Source organism: Neovison vison, chromosome 2 (genome assembly GCF_020171115.1).
Source record: "Neovison vison isolate M4711 chromosome 2, ASM_NN_V1, whole genome shotgun sequence".
In the NCBI taxonomy this organism is placed as follows: Eukaryota; Metazoa; Chordata; class Mammalia; order Carnivora; family Mustelidae; genus Neogale; species Neogale vison.
Window position 1 is genome coordinate 174,313,876 of NC_058092.1, and position 14,750 is coordinate 174,328,625.

At 37.1% G+C, this 14,750-nt stretch overlaps 1 protein-coding gene across 5 annotated transcripts in view; it reads right to left on the bottom strand.

The window, feature by feature from the left end:
- FAM13C (family with sequence similarity 13 member C) overlaps window positions 1–14,750 on the bottom strand; it is a 143,939-nt gene that overhangs the window by 3,512 nt on the left and 125,677 nt on the right. For 2 of the 5 annotated variants that reach the window (XM_044239543.1, XM_044239539.1), the window contains 5 exons: window positions 13,803–13,884; window positions 11,906–12,117; window positions 4,667–4,762; window positions 2,978–3,174; window positions 1,488–1,589 (listed from right to left, as the gene is read on the bottom strand). In XM_044239543.1, coding sequence (XP_044095478.1) covers window positions 1,488–1,589; window positions 2,978–3,174; window positions 4,667–4,762; window positions 11,906–12,117; window positions 13,803–13,884 — 689 coding nt within the window. Of the gene's footprint in view, window positions 1–1,483; window positions 1,590–2,977; window positions 3,175–4,666; window positions 4,763–11,905; window positions 12,118–13,802; window positions 13,885–14,750 lie in introns of those variants that run through there. The other 3 variants (XM_044239540.1, XM_044239542.1, XM_044239541.1) reach the window with 3 other exon arrangements.

Consider the following 14,750-nt stretch of genomic DNA (forward strand, 5'->3'; position numbering starts at 1 on the left):
ATGCACATAACATTTTTCACTAGATTAGTTAACATCAGCAGAAGGGTAAATAACTTGGACTTGTAGCAATCAACTGGAAAAGGAAGATTCCAGGTAGAAAACAAAGTGGGATATGTCTGTATTTGCTGAACACAGAACGTTTCTGACTTAATGGGTCAAATCCTATCCTACAGCTCTGGAGGACTGAAATGGAAAAGCTGCTAAGAGGTGAGTAGATCAAGCTTTTCAGGTACCTTAGAAAATAGTCCCTGTCCATCAGGTCAACCCTTAGTCTACTGACATGAAAGGAATTCAGGAAGGGCAGATACTTAGATGCAGATGAATACCGAAGGGCCAGTGTACCAGTGACTCCCACCTCTCCCACCTTAATAACTTTGTAACTTTGGGAAAGTTACACTTTATTAGTTTTAATACCGACATCCTGTAGAACAACTATAGCTTTCCAAAGTTTTCCAGGAAGTCCAGTCATTTCATCTTACAACCATGGAAGCAGGCTCAGGATAGCTAAATGATTTGTCTTTCTCTTCTAGAAGTAAATCAATAATCCTGAATCTTATGATTTTATATATATATATATAATATGATTATATATAATGTTAATTATATATTAATTATAATGTTAAATAAAATATATTAATTCTATATTAATGTATAATTAATATATACATACACACATGTATGTATTCATACATATACACACATATATAATTACATACATATAAAAATTATACATTGACAATACACCAAAATTTAGAGAAAAATAATCGAATGCCTAATGAGACTTAGGTTGACAAAGAAAAATAGAGGACATAGCTAAACATTTATGTTAGGGATAGAAAGAATAGCTATGAACTTCTGATTTGAAAATAAATAGCTAAGGGCAGATCCTTAAGTTTAAAAGACATTTAAAGCAAAAGAAGAATTATTTAATGAAATAGGGAATAACTTGTAAAACTAAATAACCCAGAACAAAGAAGCTATATGGGTTGAAAAATCAAAGAAATTTTTTTTTGAAGATTTTATTTATTTGACAGACAAAGATCACAAGTAGGCAGAGAGGCAGGCAGAGAGAAGAGGAAGCAGGCTCCCTGCCGAGCAGAGAGCCTGATGCGGGGCTCTATCCCAGGACCCTGGAATCATGACCTGAGCTGAAGGCAGAGGCTTTAACCCACTGAGCCACCCAGGCACCCCTCAAATAGATTTTTTAAAAGTTTAGATAAATTCAATAGTTAGGGATTTTTGGATTTCCTCCTTCACTTTTTAAAGCCTGATGTCATATTTCATAGCTACAGCCTCCCATAAAACATACCTAATAATGGCACTACCACAATGCTGCATTAGACAGATCTTGAGTCTAAATCACTGTGTAAATTATTTCTATTTCATATAAAGTCACTGTTCCTGCCAAAAACTGCAGCTCATTCTTAACAATAGTTCCCTAGGAAATATTAACTTAAAAAAAAAAAAAAATCTCTGCTCACACTTACCTTCCCGTTTGTTTAAAAAACTGTTCTTCAAAGTCTCTTAAGGCTTTCCGAAGTCTCTTCTTGTCAGCCCTAGTTTCTCGGAGATGGTCAAGAAGTACAGGCCTATATCAAGCAAAATACACATTTGCCATTACTGAGCTCTAGCATAATTGAGACATCATAAGAAGATTTATCTATTCAGCAAATCATATTATGATACGGAAGGGTTCTGCCTAAAAGAGTATCTTTTAAGTAAATATAGTACATGTAGAGCCTAATCAAAGAGAAGCACATAAGCAGAGGATTAAAAACAATGTAATCAGAGAAGAGAAAAGACAGACAGAAGGCAAGCCAATGGAGTCTGCTATAAAATGTGGTGACAGTAATAACCATATGAATGGATAAGGTAGAAAGAGACATTTTGAAAGAATACTCATCAGTATTAGGTGATAGACAAGACATAAGAGGCACAAGAGGATGAGAATTTAAAGAAAAGTCTACCCTTAAGGTAGAGTATGGGGGAAACGCCAAAACCCTTGGGAATGAAACAGCCCTTATTCAAAATAAAGCTAGAATTATACTGGAAATTCTACTCACTTCATTCTACTAAGACAAGAGAAAAGTCAGGCGCTTTTAAGACAGGAATTTTTATCTAGGAAATTTGTGTATGGTTACAGAACTTTGTATTGGCATTTTCTTAAAATAAATAAATAAATAAATAAATAGATGAAGGGAAAGAAGGAGAGAAAGATTCAGGGAAAAAAGAGAGGAAGACTGATTTTCTGCTTCTAAACAGGTTACTTTGCGGAGCTGAAACTGAGGTATCAACTAATTCTATAAGCACACTAAAATCCCAATTTAGAACTTAGCCCTTAGTCCCACCTCATATATTTTTGGGGATTCCATCCCTATCTTGAAGTATATACTCACCACACTACAGTATTACATGTTAATGGAAATCTCATAGTCTGGCCTATAATATACAAACAAAAGAAGGCCAAATGATCAAGAGGAATGCCACCTACTGAATAATGATAATGATAACAACAATGATAATACTGATGAAAATACAAATAGCTCCTGAAAGGCCAGTAGGAACCTAAGGCCAGCTTATTTACTTGTGGCCAAGAGGATTCCCAGGCTGGAGAACCATTTTATCTTAAGGAGTAGACAAGACTAGGATAAAGGTCCTGACAAATGTTGACCCCCATGAGATCCCAATTCCTTTTGGTCCAGCATTTTCAAAAGCCATCTCTGCTTCACACATTGCCAAGAATTAGACTGATGTCAGACCCTGCCGAAAAGATGTGTAACTGTAGGAAATTAGTATTTATGGTATCTCCATATTTATGGTATTCTCCAGCCAAGAGAAAAATCAGATTATGCTTTTAGGCAATCGTTGGTTCACATTTTTTTAGAGAATCTAATAGCTCTTGTGAACTTTGTATACACATATAGGTATCCCAGATGAAAAGTTGAAAAGAAACTCCATACTTAGGATTCACACTCACATAGTGGCCTCATGTAAATTGGACATGGATAGGGCTGGTGGTTTGATTTCTTTCTTTTCATCTGGAAGCAGGACCGTAATAGGCTCAGTCTCAAAGAAGGTGAGGTGGTCGCCAACAGGAAGGTGAGACGCTGTAGCTGGCAAAGAAAGTTGTTGGCTTCCCTGTGGACATTCTTCATCAGAGTCTTCTTCCTCCTGCTTATCATAAGCAGAGTTAAATAAAGTCACAAAATGCTAAGTGCTTCTTGCATCAAAAACAGGAAGAGGAACCATAAATAGACACCATGAAAACAGTAGGTCAACCCTGTGTCTTCTGAAAAGCCAGAAGGAAGAAACCAAAAGGACCTCTTCCTCAGGTGCATCAAAAATCTTGCAGAAGTTATTGAGTGAAGAGGCACCCATGCTGTGCTAAAATGCTCAGCAAATTCATCTCTTCTGGGCCAAAAAAGGCCCAAAGAAGATAAGGTCCAATCTGGGCTGCACTGCCTACTAGTTCCTCCCTTTCACCCAGACCTTCTGGTTACATAGGTAAGCAGTTACATGGGTTAGAATGAGAGGGACTTTAGACACCTTTTGTTATCGGAAATACCCCAAATCAGGTTCTGGGTGGACCACATTCAGATACAGAGGATATTGGAAAATTGACAAATTCAGGGATGAGCTCTAGGAAAGCCAAAGCAAAATGGAGTTATTCCTTAACATCATCACAACCAAAACATTTCCTTGCAAGGAAATCTGAAAATCATAATCCTTTTAAATCATGCTTCCTCAATGGAAAAATTTTAGAGACTATGACTCACTATTATCTTTGTCTTTAAAATCATGAAAGTATAATGTAGTCAAGTATACTTAAATGTGTATTTGTTAATATTTATTCCTTTTTATATTGATATCTTGAGCAAGTGACTACTTAAATATTAATGGAGTAGGATTTGTGGTGCTTTTCTAGTTCTGTATTCCCATAAGTTATCTTTATTAAAAATAGTCTAACTCGGGACGCCTGGGTGGCTCAGTTGGATAAGCAGCTGCCTTCGGCTCAGGTCATGATCCCGGCGTCCTGGGATCGAGTCCCACATCGGGCTCCTTGCTCCACGGGGAGCCTGCTTCTCCCTCTGACTCTGTCTGCCACTCTGCCTGTGCTCGCTCTGGCTCTCTCTCTCTCTGACAAATAAATAAATAAAATCTTAAAAAAAAAAAAGTCTAACTCAATTTCAGTAGCCATATTTTCTATTGAAATAAATCTTATATCTTACACAATGATGGTCAAATGGTATAAAAAACAAATGATGCATTATATCAAGGAACATGTAGTCAATTTTCTTATTCAAGAAGAAAAATTAACACACAGAATAGAAAGGCTCTGTTTGGTCTAGCTGTGTTGCAAATTAGAAAATGCCAAGTTGAAATTCATCATTTGTTCAAGAAATGAAAGCAAATGTTAAAACTTGCTTCAAAAATGCAATTGCTATAAATTCCTCTTTCATAGTAATTTTAATTATCAACAACTCTTAAGTTAATAATATTAGGCTTAATGGAGGCCACATTTCTACTTTTTGAAGTAACAACTGGCCTTGTTAGCAGTATATACTGCCAAGAAGGCTTATTTATAACTGTCAGGATTCCGCCTCCCTACCTAAGCTATAATAAGCACAAGTAATTGTTTCTAGTTAAAGCAAGCATCCCGACTTACAATTGTTGGAATAAGGGAAGGTGTTGACAAGATTTGCTTGATAATCCTGTATCGGTCATAAAGAGGTTTTATGAGGTTCTTGTCTTGCTTAGCTACCTGAAAAACATGAAATTAATTATTGGTCCTTTCTTAGATGAGAATGAAAACATGTCAGTATATTTTAGCAGGGAAAATAAAACAGTTTTGAAGTCTCAAAATAGGAGATTAGTAATACTATAATACAATAGTAATTAGAAAAAGCGAAGTCACTTATAAGATACTATTTAAAGCACATATCAATTTTCTTCTAGGAAACTTTTCCTTTAGGATAGTTCCAAGTTTAGAAAGATGTTTAAAGCTTTCTGAAGGAATCCTAAATATGTAAATGGTAAGAAGCCTGTTACTTCTTCATTCTTTAAAAAAAAAAAAAAGTTATTGAGATCTTCATTTTTTTTTTTCTGAAACGAGTATTTTATCTGGATTGTAATGATTATATTCACAAATACCAACCTTATTTAGGTCTTCATCACAACAAGCCTGGAGTATATACTAGCTTGCTGGCTAGCTCTGACATAAACTATTCTGGATATGACAATTAACTTACTTGAATCCTCAATTTCTTACCTGTATAACAAGGAGGTTGGAATTACAAAGTTCCTTCCAACTAAAAAATTTCATAACCTCCTGGTCCAAGAATGTATTCTCCTACCTCCCTGCTGTATGACCCAACCCTAAGCACTATTTTTAACAGGTCACATTGTGCATTATCAAACCTCTGCTTGCCTTGGTTTTGCTCCCTGCTGTGTATCCTACATTAATTTGCTACCTATTTCCTACATGCAGCTTCCCTTTCACTCTGGTCATATGCAGGAAGGGATGGTAGAAATAGCATATAGCAAAATCACCCGAGTATCTTTTCTTTAAGATAAAAAACCAGTATCATCTGGCCCTCTGCCTTCCAGATTCCCCCAGAGGGATCGTGAAGGAAAAGAACATGGCTGAGAACCATTCTGGCCCCTATTTATCTCCCTTTACTCTGAACTTCTCTGCCTTATTATCTGGGCCTTGACAATTTTCTCTGTTTCAGTTTTGTCTGTGCAAATGAATTAGAGGGTTTTCAAGAACAAGGATTGTATCACATTTTTAAAAAAAATTTTCACAGTACCCAACACATCCCCCTTCCCTGCTATAAATTTATCAACACAGGTTTATAAACAAAGGTACCCTAATTTTTAACAGTCTTCATATAATTCTACAGGCTATAACCTAAGGCTCTTTCATTTTCAGTAGAAAGAAAGGCTTTCTGTAGAAGAATTTTAAATATTATTGGCTAAGTAACCCCAAGAGCTTTTCATTTACGGGCCCAGTCATTCCGTAAATATTTTCTGAGTCATGATACATCTTACCATGAAAAAAAAAAAATCCTGTCATGTATCCCATAGGGTTTTAATAGGTAATAAAAAATCTCAATCCAAGTTGAGAAAACATTAACATCGTGTTTTTTATTCAGTGTCTCATTAGGACTTATATTCTACAGAAAACACTTCAGAAAATGATGCATTTAATGTTATTAGCATCTTTCTATGGTAGTTTGATTTTCGTGATTTTATTTATTTTTAGTATATCCTTTGTATTCTAGAAAAGCTAAATTTCATCCTAAAAGAAAAAAGAGTGACCAAAAAGCAAGCTAGAATGGTGAGTGCTATTATAGAAAAATTAAAGATGCCAGATGAAAATCAGTGTCTATATACAATATATGCACTCATCTTTCACTCTGATGAGTCCCTGATTTTATTCTTAGCATCATTATCAAAGCAATCCCCAAAGAGAGACATGAGGGCTCGCTGGCAACAGTGTCAAAACTAATTCTGTAAGTGCTCATCCTCAAATAGGAAGACAGGCTGCCTATAGTGATCAGACTGTGTGCCTGGAGCTCTCTTCTACTCAGAGAAGCTCAGGAAGGCCTTTAGAGTCAATCTTCATGAAGGAAGATGAGTCAAGAGGTAGGCTTTGCTTGAATAGGAATCCTCAAATCTAAAGGGCAGACATACATTTAACTTGGCTATTCCTCAGCCATTTTCTGCCAAGAATCAGACAATTGTCCCCTCCATATTCAATGACTGTTTTTGAAATGCATCCTCTGCCAAGGTCTGCATATTTGTGGCTGTCCATGGTATGTCAGATGTATCTAACTTTTGATTTTCTTTATGTGAATGGAGGAAATAAACACAATGTTGAGTACTTGAAATAGCCAGAGTGAGAGATATCCAGAGCATGAATGGGCTGTCAGATTTAAAGATAAATAAAAGGAGATAAATCCCAAAGATACTTAGTCTAACTTCCTTCTCCCCATTTCTTATAGCATCAGAAAGAGTAGAATGAAAAGGAGGTTGAGCAAGAGAGAACTGTGCATAGAACAGTTTGATATGATTTGTTGACAGCTTGACAACTTTGCCATAAAAAAATTCTTAAGACTCCTACCTAGTAGGTTATTTGAATCACCAACCTAATGAGTTATTTGGAATAGTAGCTCCCAAACAAGGTGGCAAGACAGAACTGCTGTTGAGTAGACAGCCCAAGTATATTCCTTTCTGGGCCCTGGTTAGAAATTTGTTTGGGAAAAAACTGACATAGCTTATATGCTTTTACCATCATGCTTGGTTTCCTTTCTCCCCATGGCATTAGTCCCATTTATTCACTCACAGTAAACCACAGAAATTTATTTTAAAAATCATTTCAATCAGCCCCATAATCAAGATCTCTCCTAGAGAGGAAAGTAGTAATGGGAATCAATTACTCTCGCTTTAGAGAACCAAGTGTTGCCAAGCTTTTCCTATGTCTGAGGTCTCCCCAGCTCCTCACCAAGTGAGACAGTATATATGGAACAAGTCTGACTTTTGAACTAACAAGTCAAACAATGTGAAAAATCAGTAATGAACATAATCATACAAAGAAACTGCTGAAGAAAATGGCTTGGTCAATATAAAACATTTCTAAGCAGGGGACTGCAGATTAGTATTAGCCTTGAAACCAGAGGACATGAGTTCAGATAATCAGCTTTAAAACTTACCTATTTTTAACATGGAAAATTATGTAAGGTCTGAACCTTAGATTTTTAATGTAGTGAATATATTGTTATATGAATATATTGTTTTAGTAAGTTAGCATATATAAATGTCCCTGGCAAAGAGTCAGGTGTACTAAACGTTATTTAAGCTAAAAACTAAAATTGATTTCAGGTTACTATCAATGTTGTCCATTACTAAAAAAGGAATACATGGTGCTATTAAATAAATTTTAAGAATAAAAGAATGTGAATCTATTTCTTTATACAAAAAGCTATCCAGAATATACAAAGTGAAAAACAGGAGAATTATATAATGTGTTACTTTTAGTTTTGAAAGGGGACAAATTAAGAATGTATATTGATACTTTCTTGCATATGCTTTATATAGAAACTCAAAAGGTACACATGACACGTTAGTAACAATAGTTACCTGCTTGGGGATGGGAGACCTCAGGGCTAGAGTTGGCAGATGGGACAGCAGAGTCTTTTTAATGTGTAGCCTTTTACATTTTTTTAACTATATCAGATAGTATGATTAAGAAAACTTTTTATTTTTTAAAAGGAGAACTAGGAAAAAAAAACTTGAGGGGATCTTCCTTCTGATGCCCTTTACCTCTAAATTTCCCTCTCTTCAATGTATAACAACCACTGTATTTTCACTATATATATAATGTGTAACAATCACTATATTTTCATTTGATTTTAAAAAATAAAATTATTATTATTTTTTTTAATCTGCTTCCCTCCTCAAAGATGCTGCAGTTAGGGAAGGTCCAGAAGAAGTTAACTGCCATTATTCATCCAGTCGGTAATTTGTGCCATGCTCCTAACACCACCTACAGTTCTCAGAAAGGGCAATAAAATGGGTACAATGTGTCCGCACCAATCTGGGACTTTCAGAAGAAAAGGATATAAATAAGCACCACAGACTCAGGGGATGATTCATTCACTTTCAGGGCTCAGTGGATACCCTGTGACCCAGAAGTGATTATCTCCAAAAATCATCCTTTAATAGAAGAGGAGGAAAATTATTCTATAGCAGTATCTGAATTGACAAGGCAATGCTACAGGATTTATCAGCTTTAGTATGGGCTCTGACCAAATACCAAATGCAAAAATTTCACAAAAGTCTCTCTAGAAAAGAAAGAATTCTTCATCCTGGAAGTTTTAATATTTAATGTATCTTTGGCAGTAAAGCAAGGACCCCAGATAAAAGTCATCTGCCAATTTGAGTTTAAAGAAATGGGACCTATTCAGATAATCTCAGATGCTAACAAGCTCACAGAGGAGCCAGGAATAACACAGCTACTGTGGAAATTTGCAAACCTCCCTTGGCTTCTGCTGTGATTTGGGGCTCTCCTGTAGGAACTACTAGCCACTTTAGAGTCTGCTGTATTAAACTTCCCCGGGAACAATACTACAGCTTTGGGTATTGAGAGCTACATGTCCCACTATAGATGCTTTCTATTTAAAGGGCCTATCTTTAGTCTAGTGCAGAGAGCTGAAGAGGCTTCTGACATTTATTAATCAGTTCGGCAGATACTTCATTTAAAATAATAGAAATAAATTGCCATTTAAGCAAAGATAACTTACAAAGAACTCAAATATGCTTCTCTGATCTTTAGACTCCCATGTGCATGTGCTATATTTGACTTAGATGCCTAGCAGGGTGACCAACCGTCTGCATTTTCCCAGGATGAAATCATTTGAAATTTTCAGCATCCAGGAAAATCCAAGGAAACCAAGGATGGATGGTCACACTATTGCTCAAAGATCTTAAAATAAACATGTCCAACAGACCTCTTAAGTTTCCAGTCCCATCCCCAGTCTGTTCCTCCTGTAGGATTCTCCATCGCAGTAGATAACCCATCACCATCTTGGATTCTTCCTTTCCTTACTCCCTACTGTCCAATGATTCATCATATCCTTTTGATTCTTCATCCAAATTATTCTTTGAATAGGACTTTATCTTTCCATCTCCAAGGCTATCATGCTAGTGCAAAGGACCCATTTCATCTTCCCCCTTCCACTCTTTCCCCCTACCATTTATTCTTCACACAGCCATCAGAAAGATACTTTCAATGTAAATCATGTCATATCACTTTCCTGTTTTCAACAACTCAACAGCTTTCCAATACTTTATACTACCTAAATGGTCCTATATCAGGGCCCCCAGACTACCTTTCTGACTTCATCTCATACATCAAGTGCGGCTAGCCCTCACCCAAGAATTCCAAGTACGTGCAAGCTCTTCCTTCAAGATCTTCATCCACAGTCCCATCTGCCTAAAATGCTTTTTGCTGCTGTCTTGGTCTATAAATTCTTCTTAATGAAGAATTTAGTATGTCATGTATTGGCCTTCCTAATCACCCTATATAAAGTAGAACCCATACCCATTATGTTCTATAATAGTATCTGTTTAATTCTTTGCACACTATTTACCAAATCTTTAATAATTTTCTTTATTTAACTGTTTGTTATTGTATCCCAATTCCCAGAAAAACGTGCACTCTGTGAGGGCAGAAACCCCCATAGCTTCTCTATCATATTATATCCAGGATGTATCATAATTCACAACATGTAATAAGCACTTTAATATCTTTGCAAATGTATGATTGCCCACCAGTTATCAGGCATCTTTCCTTCTTGTTACAATAATTATGTAAGTAGGTATTATCTGTATTTTATAGATGATGAAGATGAATCTCATAAAATTAGTTCACTTGCTATGTGTACATAGCTAGAAGGTGTACATAAGCTAGAAGGCTTACTGAATCACTGAGTCCTGATCCAAGTCTACTGTCCCAATCCTAACTCAACCCTCACTGCACTAATCAAGTAGAATATAGAATTAGGACTTGAGTGTTGACCAAGCTTCTTTTATGGATGCGGCTAAAGTAACTAGAAAATATAAGAAAGACCATCAGAAGCATTGAAAGATGGAAAACCACACATGTCCGTGTGTGTGTGTGTGTGTGTGTGTCCCACAAAAACCTACATTTTAGTGGGGAGGGAATGCATTTGCTAAGTAGACGAAAACCCATTCACTTTTCACAACATATAATTGATTATTCTTAAGTCTAAGCATTTCATTAAAAAAAAAAAATAGAGGTGGCCAAAGGCTCATTTCTGCTTGTAGATCACAAATCTCCATGTAAAGGAGAAGTTCAGGGGCACATGGTAAGCCTTTTGGGATTCAATATATGTTGCCACCTTGTGATTGAGACTAGATAATGTGCAATAGAACAGGTAAAGGCATTCTCCTCAAAAATACTTGATTTCTAAGTTAAACATGGTAGTTTGTTCATTCATCTATCCATTCACTCAGCAAACATTTATTCAATACCCCCTGTGTACAGACAGTGTAGGATCATGAGATAGAAACAGCAAGAGGTCTAAGGTATAAAGTAAGAGACAGAAAATGTCATACAGTGTAGTTAGAGCTATGATTGGGGAGCTATCACTCTTATTCAAGAAATTAAGGGTAACCATACCATTTAAGAGTTGGGACAAAAAGACTACAAGGAAGGCTCCCTGGCATAAGAGAAATATACGCATAGACGTGCAGGATGAGGAGGAATTAGATAGTTAAATACTAATTGCTTTCATTATCTTCTTTGTAAAATATGATAAATATTTTCTTCAACCTCTAGGCTCATAAATCCAAATGTCTAATTGACAATTCTACCTGAATGTCTCATAGAGATTTCAAAACTAAGATGTCTAAAGTGTCCAGTTTTAGATATCTTATTACCAAACACTCTTCAAAAAAGCCTACCTCTTTATTCTTATTATTGAAGATACTATACCATTTTCCTTACTATGTATAACTCATCCCAGCTTCATTATTTTTTTAATACAACACACTATAAAATGGGATTATAACACTAATCTTGGGTTAATTTGCTAGCTTATTGGGGGAATTAGGGGAGAAAGAGACATGATACACCTTCATATCTATGTCATTTGCTTCCCACCAACATGCAATAACTTCCAGAACAACATCCTGGAATTAAGTGGCAACACCCATAGGTCATGGCCAATAACTTACTAAAAACTCACCTGACTGAAATTTCAGAGCCAGTCTCCTAAAGTTGTTTATGTGGTGCCAAGTGCTCTTATAAATTGTTCAAAACCATAATCTCACTGACACTATATTGAGTGTTGTGACCTGTGAGGATATGGTGAGGTACCTTAGAATCCTCCTGAGCAGGAAGCTGCTCTCTCTTCTCCTTCAGGCATGTCAGCACAGCATCTGGAGTCTCCTCTCCAGAGGAGCATAGCTCAGGACCCACAGCTTCTGGCTTCCCGTTCTCTCTGGGGACTGCAGGTTGCTCACAGGACAGGTTTCTAGGTGGGCCTTTGGGAGCAACCCCTTGTTCTTCTGAGAGCTTCAGCTTTAGTTCTAAGAGAAATGCCATGAGTTACCATGAACAAGGAGGACTCACTGGGCTTAAGAGTAGAGAGTCTTTCAGAAATTCCCACCACTGATGTGAAGTAAGTCGAAATGGATGGTATTGCTGATGGTTTTCCACTGGGAAAGGGCAGCCTTAGTAACCAGAACCAAGAGCATAAGCTCCCAATCAGAAGTAGAAACAGAGGGTGCTCGAGGGTGGAATCTCATGGAAATGGAGTAATTCGTGTGTAGGAGTAACTCAGTGGTTTAAATTTCAGAGGATGAGTTCCAGAGGAAGACCAGTGGTATTGCCCCAAAGATTTTACCCGTTACCCACCATAACACCTGGAATTCTACACTCAGAGGTTCACTTACTTGAGTTTGGAAGCTTTGTGCCATTAAGAGCCCCTGTGCAAATAAATGCAAACACCTCTATAAGGCTACACACTTAGACATCCGAGGAAATACAGGAGCAATGGGAAAGGAGAGATGGGAATGCCAGCCCCAACTTGACAGATTTCATAATTTTGTCTGTTATCTTTTAAAATCCAGGAATCACCATTATTTCAATGTGGTTTTATATAAGCCCACATAATTAAAAATAAAAAAGCCACCTGGGACACATCAGGGAATTACATTTCAGAATATGCTAAGGGGCTGATAATGTCAATGTGGCCATTTGTATTGATTTCTCAATTACATAGCTCGTTTTCTTTGTTTGATGTTTGTTTTTTAAGTTAGACTCTAGTGTGTTTAAACATTGCATATTTTATAAACCTGCTACATCATTACAGTTTAATACCACTGAATTAATATTCCCTTCCAGTTCTTTATTGCCACCCTTTTAGAGATTTGGAAAAAATTCTCACATCTCTAAGTATTGAAATAAGAATGTGAAGAGAGGAAGAAAATAAATTTTTGCTGGAAAATACCATAGTACTTCTAAATGGATTTTAGAGTTAATTAATAAGACATCACCATCTCCAGAGAAACACAGAAAGAACACTGGATTAGGAGGTAGGAGAACTGAGTTTTTTTTTTTTTAAGATTTTATTTATTTATCAGAGAGAGAGGGGGGGAGAGAGCGAGCACAGGCAGACAGAATGGCAGGCAGAGGCAGAGGGAGAAGCAGGCTCCCTACTGAGCAAGGAGCCCGATGTGTGACTCGATCCCAGGACGCTGGGATCATGACCTGAGCTGAAGGCAGCTGCTTAACCAACTGAGCCACCCAGGCGTCCCAGGAGAACTGAGTTTTACATCTAGCTCACTACCTTCTAGCTATGTAACTTGTCCCTATCTCTGGACATAAATGTCATCATCTCTGCAAAGGGGTATGCAGAGTCAATGATTGCTCAGGCCTTTTTCTAACATCCAAGAATCCAATAACCCAAGGAAGTTAATACTCCCCATGTTGAAGTGTTCCTGGCACTGAAGTGAATCCTCCCAATTCAGAGTCTGTAGTTTCTCAGTCTCTTTATAAGGAGAATTGTTAAATGGGGCCAAACAATGAAGGGGACCCAGAACCCTTTATTTCAAAATGGAGCCTCCAATCTAGGTGAGACACAAGGTTAGAGAGGGCACAGGCAGAAAAGAATTAAAAAAAAAAAAAAAAAAAAAAAAAACGCCTGGGAGCACATTATCAATATTTTAACTGCTTCCTTTCCTGGGAAAAGAGACCCTTGACTGGTCCTTACCTTTGAGTTGTTTACGACCTTTAGCCAGATCATTCATCCATTTCAGGACTTCAGGATTAGAAGTCTTGTCACCATGTGAAGGCTACAGAGAGAGTAAATGTGGGTGGGAAGGTGGGAGGGAGAGAGGGAAAAAAAAAGATAAAAGGAAGAATAAAAATTGTAAACAGTCAAGACAACACAAAGGTAGTTCAGAGACATATGAACCTAAGAGAGAAATTCAGATATGACAACTCCAGTTGATAGAGTTCCTTCTGAAAAACACAGCAAACATACCTGACCTCCTCCACATTTTCATCCTTGACAAGGGCATTGTTTCTAAATATGCCTAGTCACTCAGCACTTTTCATATAGCCCCAACCATTCCAGTGTCCCCTGCAGTCTAACCCTCAGTCACCCTGTGGGCCACCCACAATCCACACTTGGTTACCAGGCCTTTCTTCATATCAGTGTGGATGACTTCATATCAGTACCAGACCTTTCTTCATATCACTACCTAAGCACTAATATAAGCCACTGCTTACTCCCTCACCTGTACTCACACACATGGTTTATGACCACCACTTGTCTAGGTTATACTGACAAACTAGAGGATTTAGCTTCTATCAGTCATTTCCACAAACCCAGAGATCCCAGGATCTCTAAAACTTGACAACCATCTGAGAAGACAGTGCTTCAGGGAGATACCCATATTTTTAATCATCTCATTATAGACTCAGTATCCTACTGGGCTAACATTAAAGTAAAACTTAATCATAAGTGTGTGATCTTGGAAAAATTACTTAGCCTCAGTTTCATCTACTGGATGGGAATTATAAAAGCATCTCCCTCATAGGGTTGCTGTAAGGGGTAAATTAGTTGATGTACATAAAACAGTGAAAGCAGTTACTGGCATATGCTATGCACTGTAGGTTAGGTGTGTTAACTAGAATTACAGATGTTATTACTAGA